Source organism: Drepanopeziza brunnea (genome assembly GCF_022702325.1).
Source record: "Drepanopeziza brunnea f. sp. 'multigermtubi' strain 214-2 chromosome Unknown ctg2, whole genome shotgun sequence".
Classification (NCBI taxonomy): Eukaryota; Fungi; Ascomycota; class Leotiomycetes; order Helotiales; family Drepanopezizaceae; genus Drepanopeziza; species Drepanopeziza brunnea.
The window spans coordinates 2,231,606-2,255,253 of record NW_027094065.1 but is presented as its reverse complement, the minus strand read 5'-3'; the positions used below and the strand labels follow the sequence as shown (position 1 = coordinate 2,255,253).

Here is a 23,648-nt window from a genome sequence, read left to right as displayed (position 1 = left end):
CACCGACATTCCGAGTTATTAACTAAGTTTTAGAAGCCAATCGGACCGCCTTTAGTTTCATAGCACTTCGAATTCAAGCTTTTAGAGCTGAGTCTTTACTCGTGAACTACGGTTCACGGGCCAAACTCATTATGGAAAGCGACCTGCTGCTCTATGACGGCCGCTTATTAGTTCTCGACGTTTAAAACTTGCGCTCGTTACTCGTCCGAGAAGTCTACGACCAAGTATTTACGGCATACCTTAGCTTCCGCAAAACCTACAAGCTCTTTGCAGCATAGTACTACTAGCACGGTATAGCTAGATTCGTCAACTAGTACTGCCGCAACTGCTACGCTTGCAAACGAGCTTCAGTGCCTCGCGATAAGAAACCTAGCTTGCTCTAACCTTTCCCGATCCTCTCGCGCTTTTGAGAGCACGTCACTATAGATTTTTGTAGCTTTAATAAAGACAAACACGGCTACGACAACGTCCTTGTGATAATCGACCGCTTCTTTAAGCAAGCAATCTCGATCCTTTATCACAAGTCCATCGACGCTAGAGGCCTCGCTAAGCTCTATATCTATTACATTTATAAGTATTTTGGAGCTCCTTTGACGCTGACTTCTGATAAAGGACTTTAATACTGGTCTGAGTTCTGGAAAGAATTCAATAAAATCCTCGGCACTAAACTGACTCTCAACACCGCCGCACACCTTGAGACTGACGGTCAGACCGAAATCTACAACTAGTACTTGCAGAAGCGCCTCCGTTCTTTCGTAAGCTATTACCAAGACGATTGGAGCGAGTTCCTCCTTATAATGGACTTCGCTTAATTAACGCTCTTTCACGACTCCTTCGGCGGCCTCTCCCCTTTTGAGGTAATTCACGGCTACGCCCTTCGGACCACCTGGAATTAGAGCTTGGAACGACTTGACGACCAAACCCCTTTTCGCAAGCTCAACTAAGACGAAGCTCGCGCTTACGCTAACCGCCACCTCGGAGCTTGGAACCTCGCTAGAGAGCACCTCTAGCGCGCTTAAGACCGCATGGCTAAACAGGCTAATAAATCAAGGCGCCCGGTTGACTTCGACGTCAATGATAAGGTTTGGTTGGATATGCGCCCGTTCCCTACCTCTCGACTATCAAAGAAGCTCGATAACCCTACGAACGGACCGTTCGAGGTTACCGACAACGTCTACAGCAGCTTTAAACTCAAGCTCCCCGAGTCAATGAAGGTTCACCCAGTCTTCTACCCCGGACGGCTACGAAAAAGAATGATTTTGGTAGCTTGAACGGAATATATACTTATACTCGAGGACGAGTGATCGCTGCGTTGCAACTCCGTTCTTTTTTACGAGAGGGGGGTAGTGTGACGACTCGTCCCTTTTGGCCATGCTGGCCTATGCCTCAGGCCTCGCCAAGGCTCCAAGCGAGCCCCTTGGCCACACATGTATATAGCTTGCTTTCAGACCTGTTCTGGTTCTGTACCTTGATATTCTAAGCACATCACCAACAGTTTGTCTGAGCTCTTCGTGTCGTCACAGATGTCGGTTATATAGCTAAGCTTAGTCTCGTTTTTAGCTTTTAGTCTAGCTTTCTTAAGCTCTGATCTCTCTTTAACTGCAAATCGATCGTCGGCGAAGTAATAAGTGTCGTCTATTTGCATTCTTACGAGTCCGAACATGTCCTTTTCGATGCAAATCAAGAGGCAAGGATCGTAAGTCGAAGTGATTGTAGACAGCTTTTCTTTATAGTAAGTGTAATACGTTGACCACTAAAAGGTCTTTGCTTCGAGGATTCTATATAAAGCTCTTAAGACTCTTATGATCGTACTTTCGAAGTAATACTTGACTATCTCTTTTAGCAATCGTATTAAGATAAGTCTGTTTAGCAAGTGCTCACTTTAAGTATACGCTTATGTGATGTCCCGAAAGTAGAAGCAAATCTTTAGCTTAAAGAGTGTTAGTGCTAGTGCAGTGATCAATCGTTAACTTAAGCGCTGAATAGCTAGTAATTAGGTCAAAATTACTCTTTTTCCTTAGTCCGCGAAAGCTTAGATAACGAGTCTTGATTTCTCGAATAAAGTAGCTGTTTTTTTGCCTTTCAGCTCGTTGACAAATCGAGAACCGAAAATACGCTAACTTGCGTGCTTTACGAAGTCGTAAAAGATGAATTCAAATACGCTTTGTGCAATCAAGCCTTCGATCTCCCGGCGCTAAGAGTCTTCGAAAATCTCGCCAAAAGTAGTAATTACGCTTTTAGCTCGTAGCTTCGTAGCTAGCTCGCGGTCGGTCTGTTCCTTTCGAGTTAAGAACGCGCTTATATTCCTAGTTGCCGCGGCGGTCTAAAATTGTGCTAGCTCTTTAGCTTTAGTGTAATAGCGATCTAAAGGTCGTTTGTTTCTGCCACTTCGTCGAAGCGCCTTTTTTACTAGTGCTAGTGTACCTTCTTCTTCCGGTGATTCTTTTTCAGCTCGTACTAAGCTATCCTTTTAATAGTATAGTTTTACTACCGTTGCTCTAAATTTGACTGCTTTGTTATTGACTTGGACCGTGCACGTGTAGTCCTCAATTGCAAAAAAGGTGTAAAAGCTAATCTATTGCGCGCGTTGTTCTCTTTTCTTCTCCTTTTATACTCTCACTTAGCTTTGCAAAAAGAAAGCGAGTGTTTCGATAATAGAAAGGCCGTTACGCATATTTAAAGCGTCTGTCACTTGCCTTACAGCTTGCAATCTCTTTACTTTTAGCATCGCCTTTTTAATAGCTTCTGCTTTAATAATAATAAAAGGAGCTAGCGGATCTAAGTGAGTCATGCGGAGGTAAGCACCGAAGACTAAAAAGGTAGGTACTAAGCCTGCTAATCCGGCGGTATCGTTAACGGCTTTAATTGCTATTTGCAAGATCTGCTTTTTAATCAATCTTAAGTCTTGCATCTCTTTAAAGATGATTTCGTAAGCTCGTCGAAAAGGTTAATAGTATCTTTCTACTTTTCTTACGCTATTATAAGCTTCCGTAAGCATCTCTTAGATATCGATAGACATTATCTTAACTAGACTTCGAAACTCAATTGCAGCGAAGTTCGTGCTTAAATCGTAAACAATTAAGTCAAGAGGACCGAAGTAGCTGTCAATCTAGCACTCTTTAAATGCGTTTCACGTAGTAATAGCTAATATATCCTTTAAAAAGCGTCTAGCTTAAAACGTAGTAACTGAATCGACTACGTGTAGCATTAGTTTGCTATCTAAGTGCATCACGTCTACGATAATAAAGTAATTGAACTCGAAATCATCTTTCAAAGAGAACTTATAGCGACTAAGAGCTGCGCCGTGCATCTAATATTAATAATAAAACTTTTCGATCTTTTAAAGCGTCCTGAGATCGACATCATCGTAGCCGCTAAGATCAAGAACCTTTTGCAAGCGTAAAACAGACGAATAGCCGAATCTGCGATGCAATTAGCGTAATTCTTATTCCGTAAGGTGCGCGTCCGCAAAAGCGTCTTCAAGTTATAGCATAAGGAATAAGTGGCCTTATTTGCGAATTACTAAAATACGCTTGTAGCTTTAGACGAGCATATTATTAAGATTGTTGTAATAAATTTAAAGTCGGTCCATATCTTCGAGTAAGATAAAGAAAAGAGTCTTTACATTAACAATATAGAATTCGATCGATCTAATAAGTGTATCGACTACCAGGGCAGAGGACCAAGTTCTCTGTAGTGTCACCAACGGGCTAATTACTCATTAGTATATTATTAAATTAGATTTTTATAAAATTAATAATTAGCCCGTTGATAATATTATATCGGACTTTATGTTTTGCTAAATATCAAACTTATTAAATAGATCGTAAAATAAAAGTAAATATATATAAAAGTATTATTATATTAAAAACTATCGAGTTTATAATTTATTATAAGGGGGAGACCCCCTTAAACCCCCCTTTATTACTCATCTTTTCATTTTTATACCGGGGAGACCCCGGACCCCCTTTATTACTCATAATTATATATTTACTTATATTACGAAAATATTAGAAGTTACAGAAGTTACAAAAATTACAAAAGTTATCATCGCGTTTATATTTTATTATAAGGGGGAGACCCCCTTGAACCCCCCTTTATTACTCATCTTTTCATTTTTATACCGGGGAGACCCCGGACCCCCTTTATTACTCATATTTATATATTTACTTATATTACGAAAATATTAGAAGTTACAAAAGTTACAGAAGTTACAGAAGTTACAGAAGTTACAGAAGTTACAGAAGTTACAGAAGTTACAGAAGTTACAGAAGTTACAGAAGTTACAAAAGTTACAGAAGTTACAGAAGTTACAAAAGTTACAGAAGTTACAAAAGTTACAGAAGTTACAAAGGCTATAAGATCATACAAGTCACAAAAGTTATAAGAGTTATCAGGTCCAAGAATATGCATTAAAGAGGGTCTAAACCCGAATCTCTAACCCAGCTGTAGGAGGTGCACCTGGAGGAGGGGGGGGGGGGGGGGGGGGGGTCTCGAGCAGGAGAAGGGGGTCCAGGTCCACGTTTCTTACGTGGGCTCTTTTTAGACGCAGTACACTTCCGAAGAGACCACCGACAGCGAGCACACGCATCCCCCGAATTAGATATTTGTGCCCTACCGGCCGAAGAGTATGCCCAGCACTCTTGGCGGGCAGCAGCGCACGCATCGCAAGGCGGGTCCACTGGCTCACCCCTATATATTTGTATTAGCCTAAGGTTGCTAGAAGATAAGGGAGGGTAATTCTTACAATTCGGTCTCCATGATACGGCCGACGTGGCCGATGACAGCACGGCGAGGGGGGGGGAGCTTTGATAAGTCCGATTGCTCATACGACCACCACATGCTTATAGCGGAAGGCGTGTATGGGTCCTTGTTCTTCTTTTGGGTAGTCCAGGCCCAAGGGAGCCGCGCAAACCCGGCAGTCGATTGGGCTTGTTCAAGCTGAGCCCTAGTAAGGGGGGTCCCCCCACCAACGGCCGGCGGGGACGCAAACATCTATTGATTTGATCAATAGGCATCAATAAAGGATGTGAAATATACTTACGCTTGTGCCCCATTGTAAAGGTAGGATCGGTCCAAAGCTTGTAGGGCGAGGGGTGGCAGGTGGCGTAGCAGGGGGGGGCACGGCGGCGGCGAAGAATATAGGAGCCGGGGCGAGGCTAGGAGCCGGGACGCTGATAGGAATCGATGGCGCGGAAGGGACGAAGAGAAAAGGGGAGGGAGAGCGAGAGATCATTGGCTCAATCATATCGTCGTCGTCTTCGAATCTATATATATATATATCATTAGCGTGGGTAGCGGGAATGTATCACTTGATCTCAAGATGACTTACATTGCGGGCCCAGAATCCTCTATCACCTCATCTTCCTTTACCTCTCTCTCAACCTCAGGGAGAGGGAGAGGGAGAGAGAAGGGAAGAGGCAAGGCAGCAGCGGGGACGGCGGGGACGGTATGAAGGGGGGAGAGGGAAGGAGAGCGAGAGATCATTGGCTCATTCTCATCATCGTCGTCCTGATTAAATCTATATATAATATTAGCGTAGGTAGCTAGAATATATCACTTATCACTTACACCGCGGGCTCAACCAAGGCAACAGGCAAGGCAAGAGGCAAGGCAACAGGCAAGGCAACAGGCAAGGCAACAGGCAAGGCAACAGGCAAGGCAACAGGCAAGGCTTGTTGAGGGGGGGGGGGGGTGTAAAAGCAGCCACTGCTGCCTGCGAAGTAGTTGTACCTGCCGCCTATAGGCCGGATCCGGCCGACCCACCCGCCCTGTATAAGGTCCGTCTCGAAGGTTGCGCTGGCGGAGTGAGATCATATTGCTGATGTAGTTGTAATCGTAGTTGTAGCTGCAGTTGGGGTTGAGGTTGAGGTTGGAGTTGAGGTTGAGGTTGGAGTTGAGGTTGATGTTGATGTTGATGTTGAGGTTAGGAAGAATATTTGGGTTATAGTAAATATTCAAAAGTGACAGACGAATTCACCTTTCAAAAAGGTCCGTGCTCAGCCAAATTCTCATACTTGCCGTATTCGTCGGTATAGCAGTATATCTATACTATATTTTATAAAGTAACTTGTAACTCTTGTAACTTCTGTAACTTCTGTAACTTCTGTAACTTCTGTAACTTCTGTAACTTATATAACTTTTATAATATAGGTAAATTTTCGCTCTTGCCAAATCCATCGGCTTGGCATGCATAATCATATAAAATTATCAAGTTATAAAAGTTACAGAAGTTACAAAAGTTACAGTTGATTCGGCGCAATTAAAATTACAATCTAAATACATTGTTTACCCTTGATCAATTGCCAATAGCCATACAACCACCTTTAACAATAAACCATTGGTGTACATCCCATAATTCGTTGAGCTTATACTCCTCTATGGCCATCAATCGGTGAGCCTTAAGCTCGATCTTTGCGTGAGCTTTTAAGCTTTGAATGGCCCCTTTTATACGCCCATCTGAAACACATAAGCGCCAAAAGGTCCGCTTATTGCGACAGTGATAACAGGTATGTAAGTTATCCAGCTCTCTCCATGGGAATAGACTTAAACAGCCCCAACAAGGTTCGTCCGCCAATTTCGCCGTATATTCCGACATCATCACATCTGCTAAATTGCCAACCAAACACTTCCGAGCTGTATCCCGAATAAAGTACTCCTTAGCCAGCTCGTAGCGTCGTTGGTAACAGCAATCCAGGCAGGTAGTAAATCGCAGACCAGTGTTCAGGATAGGGAAGTATAGCAATGGGCGGAAGCTGCTGCACTTGGTGCACTCGATTTTGATGGGTCCTTTAGGTAGCTGGGCGAGTGCGAGAGGCGTAGGACGCGGTAGAGATTGATAGATCGTATCCATGCCTGGCCCAGAGGTTGGAAAGAATGGAGGAAGGGGCAAATCTAGCGCTAAATCTAATGCTTCCGCTTTAGCCTTGATCTTGTTCGATTGCTCGATCTGCTTGAAGGCGCGGTGTACTTCGGGATCGTCGTATATTTTCTTGTCCTTATACATCGTGTATATGAACCTAGAAAGATCCGTGGGTATAATATCCTGGCCTCCCTTTTTGCCCACTTCGCTCTTTTGTTTGCCCTGAGCATCATCTTGTGTCTTATCATCGCCCTGGGCATCATCATTGGTCTGTTGGCTGCTTTGGGTATCGATGAGTCCTTCAGGGTTGATCTCACTCATAATGCGGGTCATCTCGTCGTCACTACCGAAGAGATCGGGTGACTCATATCGATGGCGTGGCAAGCTGGATGATGGTGCTATAGGAGCGCGTTGTGGGGTTGCGTAGTAAAGGTCCTCTAATAAAAGAGTTTTTGGTGGTGGTGTAGTAGCCTCCTCCTCAATATCCCCCTCCTCCTCAATGTCGCCCTCCTCCTCAATGTCGCCCTCCTCCTCAATTTCCCCCTCCTCCTCAATGCCCCCTCCTCAATCTCCCCCTCCTCAATCTCCCCTTCCTCAAGCTCCCCTTCTTCAAGCTCCCCTTTTTCAATATAGTTGGTAGTACTCTCTTTCTCTTGCTTCGTATTCATGATGGCAATAGGAAAGGCGATGAATGGTTGATTGCTGTGTGTTGTTTGATTTTGGTATGTCGTAAAAGTAAAGTGTTTGAATGCAAAGAAAGTATTCTACTAGGATTAAATGCACGTGGCAATGAGCCTTTGTTTGAATTAAGCGAGGAATAGAGGCTTCTTATTGGTTCTTGTAACTTCTGTAACTCTTGTAACTTTTGTAACTTCTGTAACTTTTGTAACTTCTGTAACTTTTGTATAATACACAAATATATATATTTACACGTTTTACAACCGCTGTGCAGGCTGCCCCCGATACACATGATCTGTATCGATCAATACTAGTACTAGTAGACTTCTTCTTGAAGCGGCAAAAATCAAACACATTCTCAAACATAACCCCCGCCAAAGTCTTCACCCTAGAAGCTGATACATAGTGTAGCCCATGGGCAAATTCAGCCCCAGCCCAGCTAATCACTGCTTTAATCAAGGAAATTCCTTGACTCTTGTATACCGTGATTGCGTAAGCCACGCGAAGAGGGAGCTGCCGACGATTGCAAGGCTTATTGTCGTAAAAAAAGTCTCGATCGACGGTAAATACTGGGAACCATCCAGTTTCTTCGAAGGTAGGACCAGTATAATCCTCGATCTCCATCATAATGCCTTGTGGCAGTTCTTCGCGTGGTTTGGCGCCTGCCTCCCAGAAGATATCCTTAACTATTCCTATAGACCCATTGACTACCCCCATTTCTGTCCAGAGATTCTGATTCAACATCACTTTGGCTCCAATACATATATCAATGCTTTGCTCTAAGCCCTCAGCTTCTTTCCAATCAGCGTTGTAAGCTTTCGCGCTGCCCGTATTCTCTGACTTGAGTCTTAGGATAGGCGCGTTCAGCTTTTTTAGCTGCTCGTGGTTGTATTCTCTCACTTCCGCGTTCGTAAAGTAAATACGAAGGGCATCTTTGAAAGATTCTCTATCAGCCGGCCGGATATTCATTTTAGCTCGAGAAATGAGGAGTTCCCAGCTGTCTACCGAAAGGTTATCTTCTCGGAGTTCTAAAAGGGCTTTGCGGAAATTGATAGCTTCCAAGGACTCGCCCTCTTGACGCATGATGACCTCAAATCGAATGGTTTTGTTGAATAATCGATAAAAAGACTGACCGATCTTTTGTTCCGGCGAAAGGTTGTGGGTTACAAATAAGGACTTCCCTCCAACTGGCGGTAACTGGTAAAAATCACCACAAAGGTAAATACTCAGACCTCCAAATGGCTCTTGAGATTCAGGGAAAATCTGGGCACAGCGCCTTTGAATTCGAGCGAAGTCTTTAAATCAATCATTGACTTTTCATCAATGATTAAATACTTGCAATCCTTGAATTTCGCTTGGAGGGTCTGGAGGGTGGCAGGAGAATTGTCCATAGAATGGTGTTTGACTGGTAGCGCTAATAATGAATGTAATGTAGCTCCTGCGATGCCAAAGGCAGCAACACCTGTAGGCGCTGCTCGGATGACTGGATTGGGCTTGCCAGCTTCATCCGCCATATCTTGGAGCCGGACGCAGGTAGCTAAAATAGAGTAGGTTTTGCCCGTGCCAGCCTTGCCGTCGAGATGAATTAGCAGCTGTGGAGGGGTCTGGTTTAGTAATACCATAGTATAGTGGTCTACTATAGAATGGTAAAACCTCTTCTGTTCATCGGAAAGCCTTTCAGGGTCACAACCTCGAGTAGCGCTAACCCGCATGTCAGATACTCCTGCAGCAGCTCTCCAATCTCGAACATGGGTGGATAGAATATTATATTTGCCAACATGTGAATCCCAATTATAACAAGATCCTCAGGCCGGTTCGATATGTCGTCCTCGTCTATAAGCATAATACGAGGGTTCCGAGGGTTGCGCAAATTCCATTCTTCCCCTGCGTCAATATCATTACGGTCTCGAGGCTCAGGGCCTTCCATGTCGTATTCATCGTCTGAACCAGCCTCATCTTCCTCGTCAGCTATAGAAGGAGGATCGTAGTAATCGGGCATATGCAAAGAATCGCCATGAGGATCTCGACAAAGGCGCTTGCAAGCGCTATAAGCTAAAGCGAATGTCGGATGCTCCTCTCCGGTAACATCAGTGAGTAAGTCGTCCTCTTTTCGGTGGGGATGGTGCAGCATTAAGTGGGTGCGTGCGTTGTGCTCATAATTGTCGTGGACCTCAATATTTGAGTATTGAGGGAAGTAATTGATGATCCAAGGCTTGCCTTTTCGTAAAAAATTCTTCTTTTTGCAAGTGTATATATCGTAGACCCTAAGGAAGTCCAAAAGAGTAACCTCCTCGATTCGCTCGGGGCGTTGTCGGTACCGCTGAAGGTTAGAGAGTTTGGGTTCTAATCCATACTCATTTAATTCCACTTGGTACTTCTTGTCTTCATCTGGTCGGCAATCCAAATTGATGAAGTTCCGAGTGGATTTAGTCAAATTGATCCCAAGGAGCAAGTGACAAACCTCTTGGGCGCTATAATCCCTCTCTCCTAGCAGCTTATTAAGCATCTTAGAGACTAGCGAAAGGGCTGGAGCCCTAGCATTGATGTGTTCTAGCACCACATTGACAATATCTCTGTAAGAGTCGGATTCTTTTTCATGCTTAGAGCAATACTTGGAGGCGTACTCTAAGAGACCCTTGAGGCTGGATACAGGCTGTATATCCGTGTTGGCTAACCAGCCTAATACAAAAACAGGTGAAAAAGGGTTTTGCAAAGGATGATTGCGCTGAGCGGCGAATTGATACCTGCGAGGATTGATCTTTCGATTATAATCAGCTGTCGGCTGCATAGGGCGCTTGTAGTAAAATCTGCAAGAAAGGACTCCTGTATCCTTGTTTTTGCGTAAACAGTATTTGGTTGAGCAAACGCGATGGATCTGCATCCGATTAATTAACGCAGTGAGTTGATCGACGGTATTCTTGATCATACTGAAGGGTAGAGAGGTGGGGTTTTGCAGATCTGGTAAACGAGTGGCATCAGGGTTATAAGCGGTAATATAATCCTCCCAAAAGCTGACGAAGTCCAGAATACGAAAGTAATCGTCCTTCTTGAAGTTCATACCAGGTCCAGGCTCGCCCGCATCGTTCGGTCTGCCCTCCAACCAAAATATACCGTGAATATGGCCCGAGCCACGGTCCTGCCACTCCCATCGTGCCCAAAAATCAGTATACGGCAAATAATGACCTAGGATGTCCTGCAAGAAGGCTTGCCAACGGATGTAGATGTAATGAGCAATGATAGCCGGGTTCTCTTGGACATTGACCCATACTATCTTGGCTCGCTCAGCTTGGTTGGCGGCCTTATATTCATCATACCGAGGAAGATGGCGCTGAAGGTCTTCCCATTGCATGTCCGCAACACTCCATGTAAGAAAAGCTGCTGTAGCGTTTGGCTGGGACTTGGCCAATGCTTCTAGCTGATAGCCTTGCTTCTTCCAAAAAGGACGAGTGCCATCGATAGCTTGCCCACAGCGCACGATCTGATTGAGGAGGGCTGGCTGCTCTTCCAATTGATCTCGCAAACCATCAATACCTAAGTCCTTGATATCTTTCCGAGACTTGACAAAGTAAGAGGATACTTTTGCGACCTCAAGGCGCATCAGAATATTGAAAAGGTAGAACCGGAAACGAGAGTGGGTCGCAAAACGCCCATCGCGGTACCTCATTAAGTGTTCAGCATAATCCTTCATACTAACCTTTCGGAATCGTTGAGTATGGAAATCGCCTGCGCCGGTAGGGAAAAGTGTAGGAAAGGCCAAACTAAAGAGCTTTTGATTAGGTTTTAGCTCAGAGATTGATTGGGTGGACCGCTGGCTTGGAGCAGAGGCAAAAACATGCTGCTTCGATGCGAGTTTATTGACTTGGGCAAGGAGCTGATTGGATTCCGTAGTATCTGGATTCAAATCGGGAACGGTGGTCTCTAAAGGAGGACGCTCTTGATCATCAGGTAAGTCATCGTCAGGATCCAAGTGATCCCCTACATCAGGTAGGGCATTCTCATCGTCTGCAAGAGCTTCATCCTCGCTCGAATTTTCTTCAAGATTACCGCGAGCTTCTCGGCGCAAGCGGCGGCGTTTCTGTGCCGATGACTCTGTAGCTGCTGGAGCCGCTGTCCCTGGTAAAGGCTGTTCAGGTGTTTCGTCCTCAATAGTTGTGACCCGCTCTCTCATATCTTCATCCACGGGCAAGGAATCCACTAGGTCCCAGTCTATATTGATATCAATATACTCAGGATTATTTGCCTTCAAGAAGGTAAGCCAGATATGGATTGCAAAGCGCCGAACTCGGCATTCCTTCTTGAACTGCCTGCTGATCCGAGGGTCTTCATCAGTACCCTTCGGCTTGAGAATAATTACGTTGACTTCTTCAGGCAGCAAAGGAAGGTTTTCAAAGAACTTAGCGTTATTGGAAGCAAAGGTTACCACGTGGCCCGAGTACTTATATTGGTGGCCGCGGTGGCGCCAAAGCGACATGTTAACATGCAACGGTGAGATCAACGCTTCTTCTAATGCCGAAAGCTTCGGCAAGTAATCCGGCACCTCACCTGGGTCCATGTTATTGCCAGCTGTCATGAGATAAGGCTGCCCAGGAAGATCCGGTTCTTTGATAAATCTATCACGGCGGTTACACTCGTGACAAATAAGATCGCCGCGGACTACCTTTAGTCTCATTTCGAACCATCTCTCATTGCAGCGAGAGCAGAGGTCCATTTGGATAGCTCCCATAGTCGAATGAAAATCCTGGATCATCTTCCATTCTTTTCTACTAACCGCCGGCTTGTATTCGGCTGGAGTAGCATACGGTTGTGATAGGTCCGAGAGAGGGATGGACCCTTGGAACTGGAAGGTGCGGCGGCGTTCTTGTTCGGCCCAAGCAGCCTCTTCAGCAGCCTTTCGTTCATCCTTTCGCTGTATGCGGTTCTCTCGTTCGATATTGGCTTGGATCCTTCGAGCCTCACGTGTCTCACGACCTTGCCCTAAAGCGTTTGAGCGATGGCCGGTAACTTCTAGGTCGGATCCGGAATCAGAAGAGAACATTTGGTTCCGTGTAATGCTAGACGATTGTGGAAGAGATGGGCTAGAAATTTGTTTTCTAGGACGGCCACGACGCAATTGCAATTCTGATGGAATGCGAACAGCAGGTTTTCTTGGACGACCTCTTCGCCCTTTCATTAAGGGGGATGAAGACGGGAGTGGGAGTTCATCATCCTCAGAGTCCTCTTCTTGGTTATTGTCTCGCTGTGGTTGATAGGACGGTGGCAAAGTACTAGGAACCTCTTCAAAGGAAGACGTGTTATCCGTATTGAGTACATTGAGTGGTGGCAAAGTGTATGGGATCAAAACGGTGGGCTTGGATCGCATATTAGAAGAACCTAATTAGTATTAGTAACTTTAGTAACTTAGGTAACTTGGGTAACTCTGGTAACTCTAGTAACTTGGGTAACATACCTAGACCGCCTAAGCTTCTTTGGAAAGCTTCAGACTCTGCTGCAAATCCAATGCGCCGATTCGGAAGAAGTGAGCCTTAGCAAATTAGTAACTCTAGTAACTCTAGTAACTCTGGTAACTCTGGTAACTTGGTTGGAGGGGCCTACTTATGCTACCTTGCGGCGGCCTACGTATAGAACCGTATGAACCCTCAACAAAACCCGAATCCTGCACGCGCTGGGCCGTATAATCGAAACCTTGGTAACTTCAGTAACTCTAGTAACTCTGGTAACCTGGCTGAAAGGACTTACCCATGCTACCACTTGTGCCACCACTCATGCTACCACTTATGCTACCCATCTTACCACCTCGGGCAAGCTCACGCGTAGAATCACCGTATGTATGTCCATCAAAACCTGAATCCTGGGTGTGCTGGGCCGTAGAATTGAAACCTTGGTAACTTTAGTAAGTCTAGTAACTCTGGTAACTCTGGTAACTTGGCTAGAAGGACTTACCCATGCCACCACTTGTGCCACCCATCCTATCACCTCGGGCAAGCCTACGCGTAGAATCATCGTATGTAGTAGTATATTTATCAAAACCTGAATCCTGGACGCGCTGGGCCGTATAATCGAAACCTTGGTAACTTTAGTAACTCTAGTAACTCTGGTAACTTGGCTGGAAGGACTTACCCATGCCACCACCTGTGCCACCACTCATGCTACCACTTATGCCACCCATCCTACCACCTCGGGCAAGCCCACGCGTAGAATCACCGTATGTATGTCCATCAAAACCTGAATCCTGGGTGCGCTGGGCCGTAGAATTGAAACCTTGGTAACTTTAGTAACTCTAGTAACTCTGGTAACTCTGGTAACTCCGGTAACCCTAGTAACTTGGCTGGAAGGACTTACCTATGCCACCACCTGTGCCACCACTCATGCTACCACTTATGCCACCCATCCTACCACCTCGGGCAAGCCCACGCGTGGAACCTGTATGTCTTCGTAATGATGGTGAGGGCGGGCTGAGCCGAAGCGCAGGATTGCGCAACATTGTAGGGGAAGATCCAGGCGGGTATTTGCGAGGGGTACGCTGCGAAGGGTGAGGGTGACCGAGCTTGAATGGGGAATATCGTGGTGAGCGCTGCGATTTCCGAGGAGAGGCTCGTAATGGAGAAGCTGCAATTGGAGCACGTCGAGGTCGACCTCGAGGTCTTTTTGCTGGCTGACTATCATTAAGAGGAAGAGTATGTTTCGATCTGAAAAGAGATAGCCTAGCATTATTCCCATCTCTACAACCTTTGCAAGTAGCGAATACTTTGCTTTGATCGTCGTTCTGAAATGACAAGAGAGGCTGAAAAACATCTTTTAGCAGGCATCTGCGGTTGGTACAAAGTTTCGTCTCCATATTGTAATAAAAGTGGTTGTTGAGAAGGTCAAGTTGTTGATTAATCAAGGCGTTACGCGTAAGGGTATCAAGGTGACGCGACGATATATGCGGCAGAATTGATGGCGGTGGCTGAATTAAGCCTAGCTGTGTTTCATATTTAATTCGGGCCGACCCGTTCCGAAAAAAGTTCAATAGATTGACATGGAATAAAAGTCTTGGCACGCTCACAAATCCTGCCAGATCCGTATAGAATAGTCTCACGTGATTGGATGACTAACCACCACCACAACCTCAGGACCCCTGGATTACTCACCACCACCACAACCCTTGGATTACTCATCACCACCACAACTACTGGATTACTCATCACCACCACAACTACTGGATTACTCATCACCACCATAACTACTGGAATTTATCTTAGGTCACCGTTGGTGACAATTACGGAACTTATAACTCGTATAGTATTGCTTCCGAATTTGATAATATTCTTATCGGCTGCTTTTCGGTTGATTTAAAGAAAGAAGAGTTTTCGCAAAGCTTTAATCTGTTGCTCTCCCGCTATAAAAAGGTTAGCTGCTTTAAAATCGGGAATAAACTCTTAGAATTTGCAAGCTGAATATCTATCAAGCAAAAAATGCTTTAAAAGGATGATGTTTAAAAGTAGCTTAAATAAATCGATAAAGGTAAAAGTGTAATAAGTTGCGTTCTTAAGCAACGCTATCATAAGGTATTAGCCGTCAATAGTTCTTAATTCGGTAAAGAATTAAGTTGCGGCCGCTAATTATTAATTAAAAGTAATTTAAAGTTGCTAGTCAAAACCTTGTACTCTTTCGACTTGCATAAAGTATTAAGTATACTCCTTAAGTCTTATATCCTCCGTATAATATTAAGCTTAGCGCTTTTAATTATCGTAAGATTTCTTACGCTCTTCGGCGCTGTGTTGCGTAAAGAAGTGGCCCAACTCGCTATAAACAAAACAACGTTTGTTAATACGATCAGCACGATTGCTTCCTCTTTTATTACTACTTCCGTAGTTTCTTTTATTACCCCAGCTTTTAACGCCTCCTTTCGAGTATCCTTTAGAGCCTCCTTTACTATTACCGTTGTAGCCACGGCCTCTATTGCCTCCGCTGCCTTTATACTAGCGGTCCACGTAATAAACCTTATCTTCGTATTAGTCTTTCGACTCGGTAGCATCGATAAGGTAAGCGGTAAAAGGTCTAATCGTAATAATAGTAGCAATCGATGATCGTAGTTAAGAGACGAGAGCGGTAATCGTAAGTGCGAGATTGTATTAAGCAAACGCGCATTCAAGAACGCTTTATACCGCGCTCAAAATCACGTCTTTCAAAGCCTTATCGGAGTGATATTCGAAAGTTAAGTTGCGTTAAATAAAAGAAAGTTTCTTAATTATTAACGTAAAGCACTTTAACTTATCTTTATCGGCATTCTCTTTACGACTTATTATTGATTGAAGTGTGAGTGATCTTTATTCTGATAAGTACTTTTAAGCAGACTTTAAAACTTTAAACTTAGACTTTATGAATGCAATTATTATCTAAAACTCTATATCTTTACCGTAGATATCAATCATATAGTACTAGTGTGCCTCGTCTTTAAGCATTAAAGAGAAAGCTATTGCGTAGCTCGTCTCATCGCCTTAAGGTATACTAAAGCGTATGCAATTCTTATAGAAAATCTTTAGCTTATCGCTAAAAACTTCGTATTCGGCATTACCGTACTTCTTTTTATTATCTAAGTATACTTTAGAAAAGTCATCGATCTGTCTGACGTAATCCTTAGTTCCCGAATATAATAGCTTTAGCAGTCTTATATAAAAAAGAACATTAGTATCAAAAGGAAGGGTGACTCGGTACTCGGTATCTATATTAGTGCGTAAAGTTAACACTATCATTAGTAGCAAGTGCGGTACCAAAAGTATATATTAAGCGTTCTGTTAAGTATAAGTCTAAAGTTAAGCAAAGCGCTAAGTGGATTCCGGTTTAAGCTCATTTATAAGATTGCTCGAATAAGAAGGTCCGCTTAATAGTGTGTTATTAGCGCTTATGGTTAGTAAGAGGGGGTCCATTATTTATGTGTGCAATGTAAGCGTAGTTAGTGCTTACGCAATTATAATTGATGCAACTAAAAGTATAGTTGTAAACGCAAGTGTATAAGCAGCTCTTTTACCCTTTTGCTCGTGTGCAATTCTTTTCGCCTCTTTGATTTCTTGTTTTTTAATGATCACTTGCTTAGCTGCTTCGTGCGCTAAGGTCTATAGTACGAAAGTGTCCTCTTAGATTAAAGCGTAAAAGATTAATGCTTAAGAGTAACCTTTAGCTAGCTTATACCATACTCCATTCAGTACAAAGTGCTCTCGGAGCTAGCGATAAGCAGATCGATAAGCATGTTTCTAGATTTCTATTGTCTATCTATTAAAGTCTTTTAAAAAGGCTTTTAAGAAAGATTCACTTTGTTTTCCGGCATAAGTATATCTATAGCTTTCTAAACACATCGTAATATATCTATTGATTGTAAGTGAGTAGAGAACCTGTTTTAGATCAATAATATCAAAAGCTTCTCCTTAAGTTGCTATATTAACATTGTATTCTAAGCTTATCGGGATGAGTCGCACCGACGCTGTGGTAGTGTTATATAAGCGTTGCGATTGCAACGAAGGACGGCGAGAGTGTTGTGACATGATCGCGGTAAGTAAAAAGGTGGTGTAGTAAAAGGGTCGAGTTTGGATGTGAGGTAAGGTTTATCGAATCTGTATAAAAGAGCTGATTCGAAGGTGAATAGAAGGGGAAGGCGGGGAACTGCTAGCTCTGGTTGCTTAAGGAACAGTTTTAGTGATAGGAAGTAGCGTTAGGTCTTCTTTCAAAGTTATCTGCTGCTGCTTCTTCTCGTGCGTGATTGACGCAGAACTAGTTCTTCTTTCAAAGTTGTCTAATTCCTGGGTTACCTAGCTATTGCTAGTTGTAAGTAACCTTTAGCTCAAATTCAGAGTTGGCGGCAGATGCCCCAGACTCAATTTGACTCTTCCGTTAGTACTTTGCGAATCTGTAGTTATTACTAACCACTGATCAGTGTTGGTAAGTCATAAGGAGGGGTAAGTGATTAATCAGTCGTGTTGTGGTTGTTGTATTTGTTGATGATTCTTCTACTCTGTACAAAGTAAGCTGCCCTTTAAAGGGGCAGGAGCTACGGCAGCACGTGCCTCCCCACGTGCCATACCCCTCACGTGTCCGGTGCACTATACCGTGCCAGTAGTCCGACACTTTGTCTTAGGATAGGGGTCCTAGGAGGCGCCGACATCATTAAGTAAACACGGATTTAAAAGGACAGAGATTAAGCGAATCCGCTCTAAAATTGTAACTCATCGATAATACCACACTGATCATAAAAGAAGACATGAGGGTCTTGGTGCGTTATTGATGGATTTATTTATGCTATATATAAATCTAATACAGATTGATTCTCCTTGTAAAGTGGTAAGACAGTTAAAGGTTAATATCTTTTAAAAATGACCCATTCTACTTTGTGACCACCACCTTAAGTAGGGGAAGGGAGCACACGAAAGTAGCTCTCGCTACAGCACTATGAATTGCTTTCTAGGGCCTTCTTGTATGTAACTCCTTAGCTTAGCACGTCGCCGTACCCCATGGGAGGTCCTAGGGCGGCAGGCTTCGCCTGCTACCCGCCCGACGTAAATAAATACAACAACAACAACAACAACAACAACGACCACCACCTTAATTAGGGGGCTACGATTCTTTACTTGTAAGAGGTGCCCCTTACGAACCTTTAGCTTTATTTTCTGCGGCAGAGACAGTTTGAAGAGCCGAAATTGAATCAAGGTAGCCTTTTCGAAGAAAGTTTCTTTTACAAGCGGATCCGAAGGAGCCTTTTCTTACCTCGATCACTACGCCGACTACGATCTATATCTAACGGGCATATCGATTGAAGAGATCAAAAGGATTTGCGATTAAAAGCGAACGGATGAGTAAGATGGGAAAAAGATTTAAAACTATCTACGATATTGCGCTTTCGGAAACCACCTAGCTAACTCCGGTCCGGCCTCGCATTATCTCGAACTTATATCGATACCAATATACGTTACTTACGCTATAACTTACTTTCTTAGTTTTTCCTACGATATAAGATTCTACTTTTTTGCGATCTATTTTATTTACTATAAGGGAAAAGCATAATCGATAGCAGCTGCGCTGCATTAACTTAAAATGGTTTTAAAAGGCTTATAAAAATTATGCGATACGGCGGGATCAAAGACCCGGGGCTATCTGAAAGAGAGATTTTCTTTAATATAGTTTTCATTTCCGATTGGATAATAATATGTACATAATTCTTCTACTTAGCACGTCGCCGTACCTATAAGAGGTCCCAGGGCGGTAGGCAATGCCTGCCACATGCCCGACGTTAATAAATACAACAACAACAATAACAACAATGACTACGGCCTCAAACGGCTTCCACTTGGAATTTTGCTTTGCGGCTCAAAATCGGCAGTCATAATATCACCACAGTCCTTGTTCGCCGCGACATAACGACCTCATAAGTTACAACGGCCAAAAGTCAAATTCCGCACATGGTTAAAAGCAGCTCCGTGGTTCCTTCTTCAATATCCATATCCCCGATCCATCCCAGATATCCATCTCCGTAATTCGCAAAGATAGCTGGGCTCTCATTATGGGTAGGGCTTGAAATATAGATGCGCTCGTCTGGTTCTGACCCCTTGAGATGAACTGTGCTCATGCTGTACTTCTTGGGAAGATCGCAGTGGGCACGACTCAAGAATCCTGGGTTCGCTTGGAAATTTAGGGTAAATCGCGCTAGATGTAGCCTGCGGCTTCCCATTTGAGAGACCAGGTATTTCTGAAGAAGTCATTCAAGGTTTCGGGTATACAAAGACAGCTGGCGTGGAATCCAATGATGACGGTTCCACCGGCAGTTGCGTACTCGACAAGCTTCTCTCGGACTGCAATGTACTCCTTGTTCATGAATTCTGCATCGGCAACAATGACAGCAACATAATCCTGTTGAGCGTTGCACATTTGCTGCATTGCACTACCAATATGCGTCACCTCCGATATGTTGGCGCGTGAGCGGAGCTTAGTAAGGACTGGCGCGTAATTAAAGTCGAAGAATGACATCTTTTTAAGAGAGATAAGGAGGATCGATGGTTTGGCGCCTCCTGGTACCGGTGTGGTTTTCAGATGTTGGTCCAATTCACGAAGGACCGTGTTGATGCGATCCTTGTCCCACATCCACTTCTTTTCTCCAGCCAATCCCTCGCGGTCCTTGTTGCTGGCTGTTGTTTCGAACCACTCGATCTTCTCCTTCTGGCTCTTGGTAGGATTCTCCGCATCATAAGCCTTCAGCAACTCGGCCCAGCCAGAGTAACCACCAACATCCTCTGCGCAGCCATGGCCTGCACCATCTAAGCAAACGAAATGAGACGTTGGAGCTGCTCGCCCCACAAGAGTCACGACATGCTCCCATCCATTAGTGAAGTCGTAGCGGTGAATCAGCGTCTGCTTGTCGACCTCAATCTTGGTAAGAACTTTGTAGATAATAACATTGGCGCTATCACCGGCATATGTGTAGTCGCTATCCTCGATCGTGGCCAGATCGGTGTACTTGAAGCTCGGGGTATCACCATCAAAATGCATATGCACGACCTTGGTATTCCGTGCCTTCGTAGATCTCGAAATCGTAGAGATGATGAGTATTGGCCCAGCCAAAGGCGACCAACATGGCTTGGTGCAACGCGGCAAGTGTTGCATTGGAGGGACATGACAGTGTTCGAGTAAGTTTTGGATTACTGTAAATCGAGGGCATAGGTCAATCCTCAAGATATAGTTCTGCCGTTTGCACGAAGCCTTGTGCATGGGCCAATCCTCCTTCTGACACTGTGGACCTATTGAAGTATTTTCAGCAATGAGTCTGTTGCGGTATTGGATCAATGCCATTACCACAGTAGATCTGAGAAGTACAGCGTGAGCACTTCAACAGCTTGACAGCCGCTCTGCCGCAGGCATCGCATTTGGGCGTCTTGGTTATGGGTGTTGAAAGGAGAGAAGTAGGGCAACGGGACGCGGTTAAGCTTGGAAAAAGAAAGAGGGACGCTAAAGCCGCGTCAACACGTGATGCATGTAGTTCACATGACTTGTTGTTGATTTTGCATTGGCCTTTTCGTCTTTTGGCGGCTACGTAAGAATGCTTGATATGAAGAGTGCTTGATATGACGAGTAGCCAGAGTAGTGAATCAGAACTGTTGAATGCTATTCCAAGCGGTCAAGATGCCTTTTGATCAAATCTTACCATTACACAAGTGATAGACAATGCGAAACCTTGGTGAATAAGTTGTAGGATTATTGGGCGCGGAGAGATTCGTATCACTTTGTTTTCCTTTAGGTGATGGATATCGCGCACTATATCTGTTATTACACGCAGAAAATTTCGGGAACTGAAGTGGTAAGAAGTGGATAGGACAAATAAGTAGAGGAGCAGTACAATGAGAAGTCGCTATGTCCCGAATCTGGTTATGGCATTCATTGCCGCAATAATTCTTCGCAATTAGCTTCTCTTGCTGCTCGACCCGACCTATCATACATACCAGAGCGCCGACAATACACATGAGTACTTTTCCCATGTTCTATGCTGACTTCGTCTGCCGTCCGCAAAACATCTGCTCCGGTTTTGAACATAGTTTGGGATCCAAGACCTGGGGTGTAAAGGATGCTCTACACAGACAGCCCACGCTTCTCGCTCTCCGAGAAAAAGATGACCATCCGCCAGAGCTTCTTGACGAGTGCTTCGGCTTCCTCATCCAATGCCTGCAGAATATTAGCAAATGTCGACGGTTAGCTTGAGGGGGGGGAAGGGGGGGGCTTACACCCTCCAGCTGCTCCACAAGCTCTTGAGGCCTGCCCCTCGTCCTAATATGCTCCTCTACGACCTCCACCAGTAACTGCTCCTGCACTCCTAGGTACTCCACGATCTTCTTCTCCACAAATGGTCTTAGTTTTTCGACGATAACGCTATCGTCTACGAACTCCCACTTGACTTCCCAAGCCCAGAGACCTTCCTTTTCGGTTGGAATATCAGCTGCCAATTGACGGATAGCTTGATCTCTCTCTTCGTCCGATAATTGGGCCGATGAAGCAGAAGGATCGAACTTGATAGGGATGAGAGTGCGCTTCGAGGATTTGCCAGCGTCTTCTTCGTCTTCGAGCAGACCTTCGACTTCGTTGACTGTGCGTCTCGGCGGTTGGGCCTTTTCGTTCTGGACTTTCTGGGCGGCAGCACCAAGAGATAATTTGAACGGTTGTTGAGCGCGACCCGGCGCATCTCTGGATTGTAGTTCCTCGGCCGCACGATCCAAGAACGAATCAGCCATTCCGCGAGCGTGCTCCTTGTCTGCTGTGTCACGTAGCCTCTCTTTTTGTTCGGCTGCACGATCCCTGTCATCAGCAGCGGCTTCCCTGGCACGGAACAATGTACGATTGCGCGTCCATACACTTCGATCTGCGTAATAATCCTCGACTTTACGAGTCGACTCAAGTTCGTCGTCCCAATTCTGTAGTCGCTGGGCCATCTTTTCCCTCTCGGAATTTTCCTTAGCAGCGTCTTCGTTCTCTCGCTCCTTCTCGCGTTCCACAGCAGCAGTTCGGGACCTCTCCCTGTTCAGCCAGCGGCGTTCGTGGTCAAGGTATATTTTCTCCTGATCCGCCTCCTTCTTGGCTACCCTCCTACGTTCGAGTTCTTCGTCACTAGCAGAATCGTCCTCTTCCTCTCGGTTAATCCAGGCATCTCCACTAGCGGCACCATTGATACCACTTCCATTTACAAAGGCTACACCCTTTTGATAGTCACGAGGGATTTGCGAGCCGAGTTTGGGACCAGATGGCGCGTTTAGTACACCGCGGGGCCCAAGAGGAATGTTGTTCGTACCAGCAGCAGGTCCAGCGGGTGTATTGGGGATTGGGGATGCGAGCCTCGAGGGTCGAGGGCCTCCATTGCGCAGTCGTTCTGCAGCCTCCATCTCCTCCTCTCGCTTCAGACGCTCCATATCTCTTCGCGTACTACGGTCTCTGAACGCCGCAATTTCTTGTGCAACAGTCTCGCGCATCTCAGCCGGAATGTCCGCAAGCTCATCGTCCACTGCCAGGGGGATATTGACAACCTCGACACCGTCCCCGTTATCGTGCATCGCGCTGTCGTCCCCTTTCTCGTCCATCTTGACGTACATCGGTGGGTGGAATAAATCGTGAAGGGCAGCCTTCAACCCGGATCGCGCAGCCTCCAACCGTGCCTGCTCAGCTGCCGAGTCATCGGCTCGATTCGAAGACCAGTTTTCTAGGTATTTTAGCGAGTTGTCGTCCACGAAAACTAACAGCTTGCTCTTCTCAACCTCTTTGTCGGCGTCTTCCTCTTTTTTCGGGGCCCCATTGCTAGCGGGCTGTCTCTTCGTTGGTACCTCAATATCCTTCAGCACCTCCACAGCTGTAGCCAGAGTCTCTGCGTCCTCGAATTGCGCAAATCCAAAACTGCATTCTTTTCCATCCGCATCTGTAGCCCGATCCCATCTTCGTAGTCGTCCTGCTGTACTGAGAATGCGCTCGATACCGTCATTCCCTCCACATCCCTCTGTAATGCCCCCAACGAAGATAGTCCGGACGATCTCCTCCTTTGTAGGTGGCACCAAAGACATCATACTCTCCCTCAACGCCTGCCTCTGCGCATCCATACCCCTCTCGACACCCAAACCTGGCCGCCCACCAGCAGCGCTAGGTTCCTGGCCTTCCCTCCTACCTGCAGCGCCGGGTAACGGGGTCGAGGGTTTAGAGGGACCGGTGCCTAGGCGGATGACAGGCGCGGAGAAGTTGATATTTGGCATGTTGGGTGGTCCTTGGAAGCTAGCTGGGAGACCGCTGGGGCGACTCGATTGCGTCGCGTTTGCTTGCTGTACGCCTGGGGGAGGTGCTGTTCCTGGCGCAGACATGCCTGGCGGGGGCCCTTGATGTACATTAGCATATATGGTAGATTAAGAAAATTGTCTCCTTACCCATTCCTGGGGGAGGTCCCATACCGGGAGGTGTACCAATCTGGCCTGGGAAGCCTCCGAACCCTGGGGGGCGTCCAAAAGGAGGAGCTTTTCAAGGGTTAGCAACCATTCCAAACTGAAGCACTTCGTCGACGCCAGCTCACCTCCATAAGGATTGTAAGACATGTTTGCGAACCAATGATCTCGAGAGGTCTGGT

General features: G+C 45.4%; 4 protein-coding genes across 4 annotated transcripts; all 4 read right to left on the bottom strand.

Moving 5' to 3' along the window:
• Positions 1–4,527: 4,527 nt before the first annotated feature.
• L3040_001798 (uncharacterized protein) lies at positions 4,528–7,183 on the bottom strand (the record flags this gene model as incomplete). Its single annotated transcript, XM_066156901.1, has 7 exons — positions 4,528–4,538; positions 4,619–4,692; positions 4,748–4,995; positions 5,045–5,267; positions 5,333–5,521; positions 5,572–5,799; positions 6,657–7,183. The coding sequence occupies 7 exons, from the start codon at positions 7,181–7,183 to the stop codon at positions 4,528–4,530; spliced, it is 1,500 nt and encodes a 499-aa protein (XP_066012907.1).
• A 1,993-nt stretch (positions 7,184–9,176) lies between these two features.
• Positions 9,177–14,021, bottom strand: L3040_001797 (uncharacterized protein; the record flags this gene model as incomplete). Its single annotated transcript, XM_066156900.1, has 9 exons — positions 9,177–10,113; positions 10,435–11,126; positions 11,235–12,910; positions 12,987–13,061; positions 13,133–13,222; positions 13,277–13,417; positions 13,481–13,603; positions 13,658–13,798; positions 13,880–14,021. 9 exons carry the CDS (start codon positions 14,019–14,021, stop codon positions 9,177–9,179), a joined length of 4,017 nt encoding a protein of 1,338 aa, XP_066012906.1.
• Positions 14,022–19,213: 5,192 nt separating this feature from the next.
• L3040_001796 (uncharacterized protein) lies at positions 19,214–20,167 on the bottom strand (the record flags this gene model as incomplete). Its single annotated transcript, XM_066156899.1, has 1 exon — positions 19,214–20,167. The coding sequence occupies one exon, from the start codon at positions 20,165–20,167 to the stop codon at positions 19,214–19,216; it is 954 nt and encodes a 317-aa protein (XP_066012905.1).
• A 960-nt stretch (positions 20,168–21,127) lies between these two features.
• On the bottom strand, positions 21,128–23,616 carry L3040_001795 (uncharacterized protein; the record flags this gene model as incomplete). Its single annotated transcript, XM_066156898.1, has 4 exons — positions 21,128–21,220; positions 21,280–23,402; positions 23,452–23,538; positions 23,595–23,616. The coding sequence occupies 4 exons, from the start codon at positions 23,614–23,616 to the stop codon at positions 21,128–21,130; spliced, it is 2,325 nt and encodes a 774-aa protein (XP_066012904.1).
• Between the last annotated feature and the right edge of the window lie 32 nt (positions 23,617–23,648).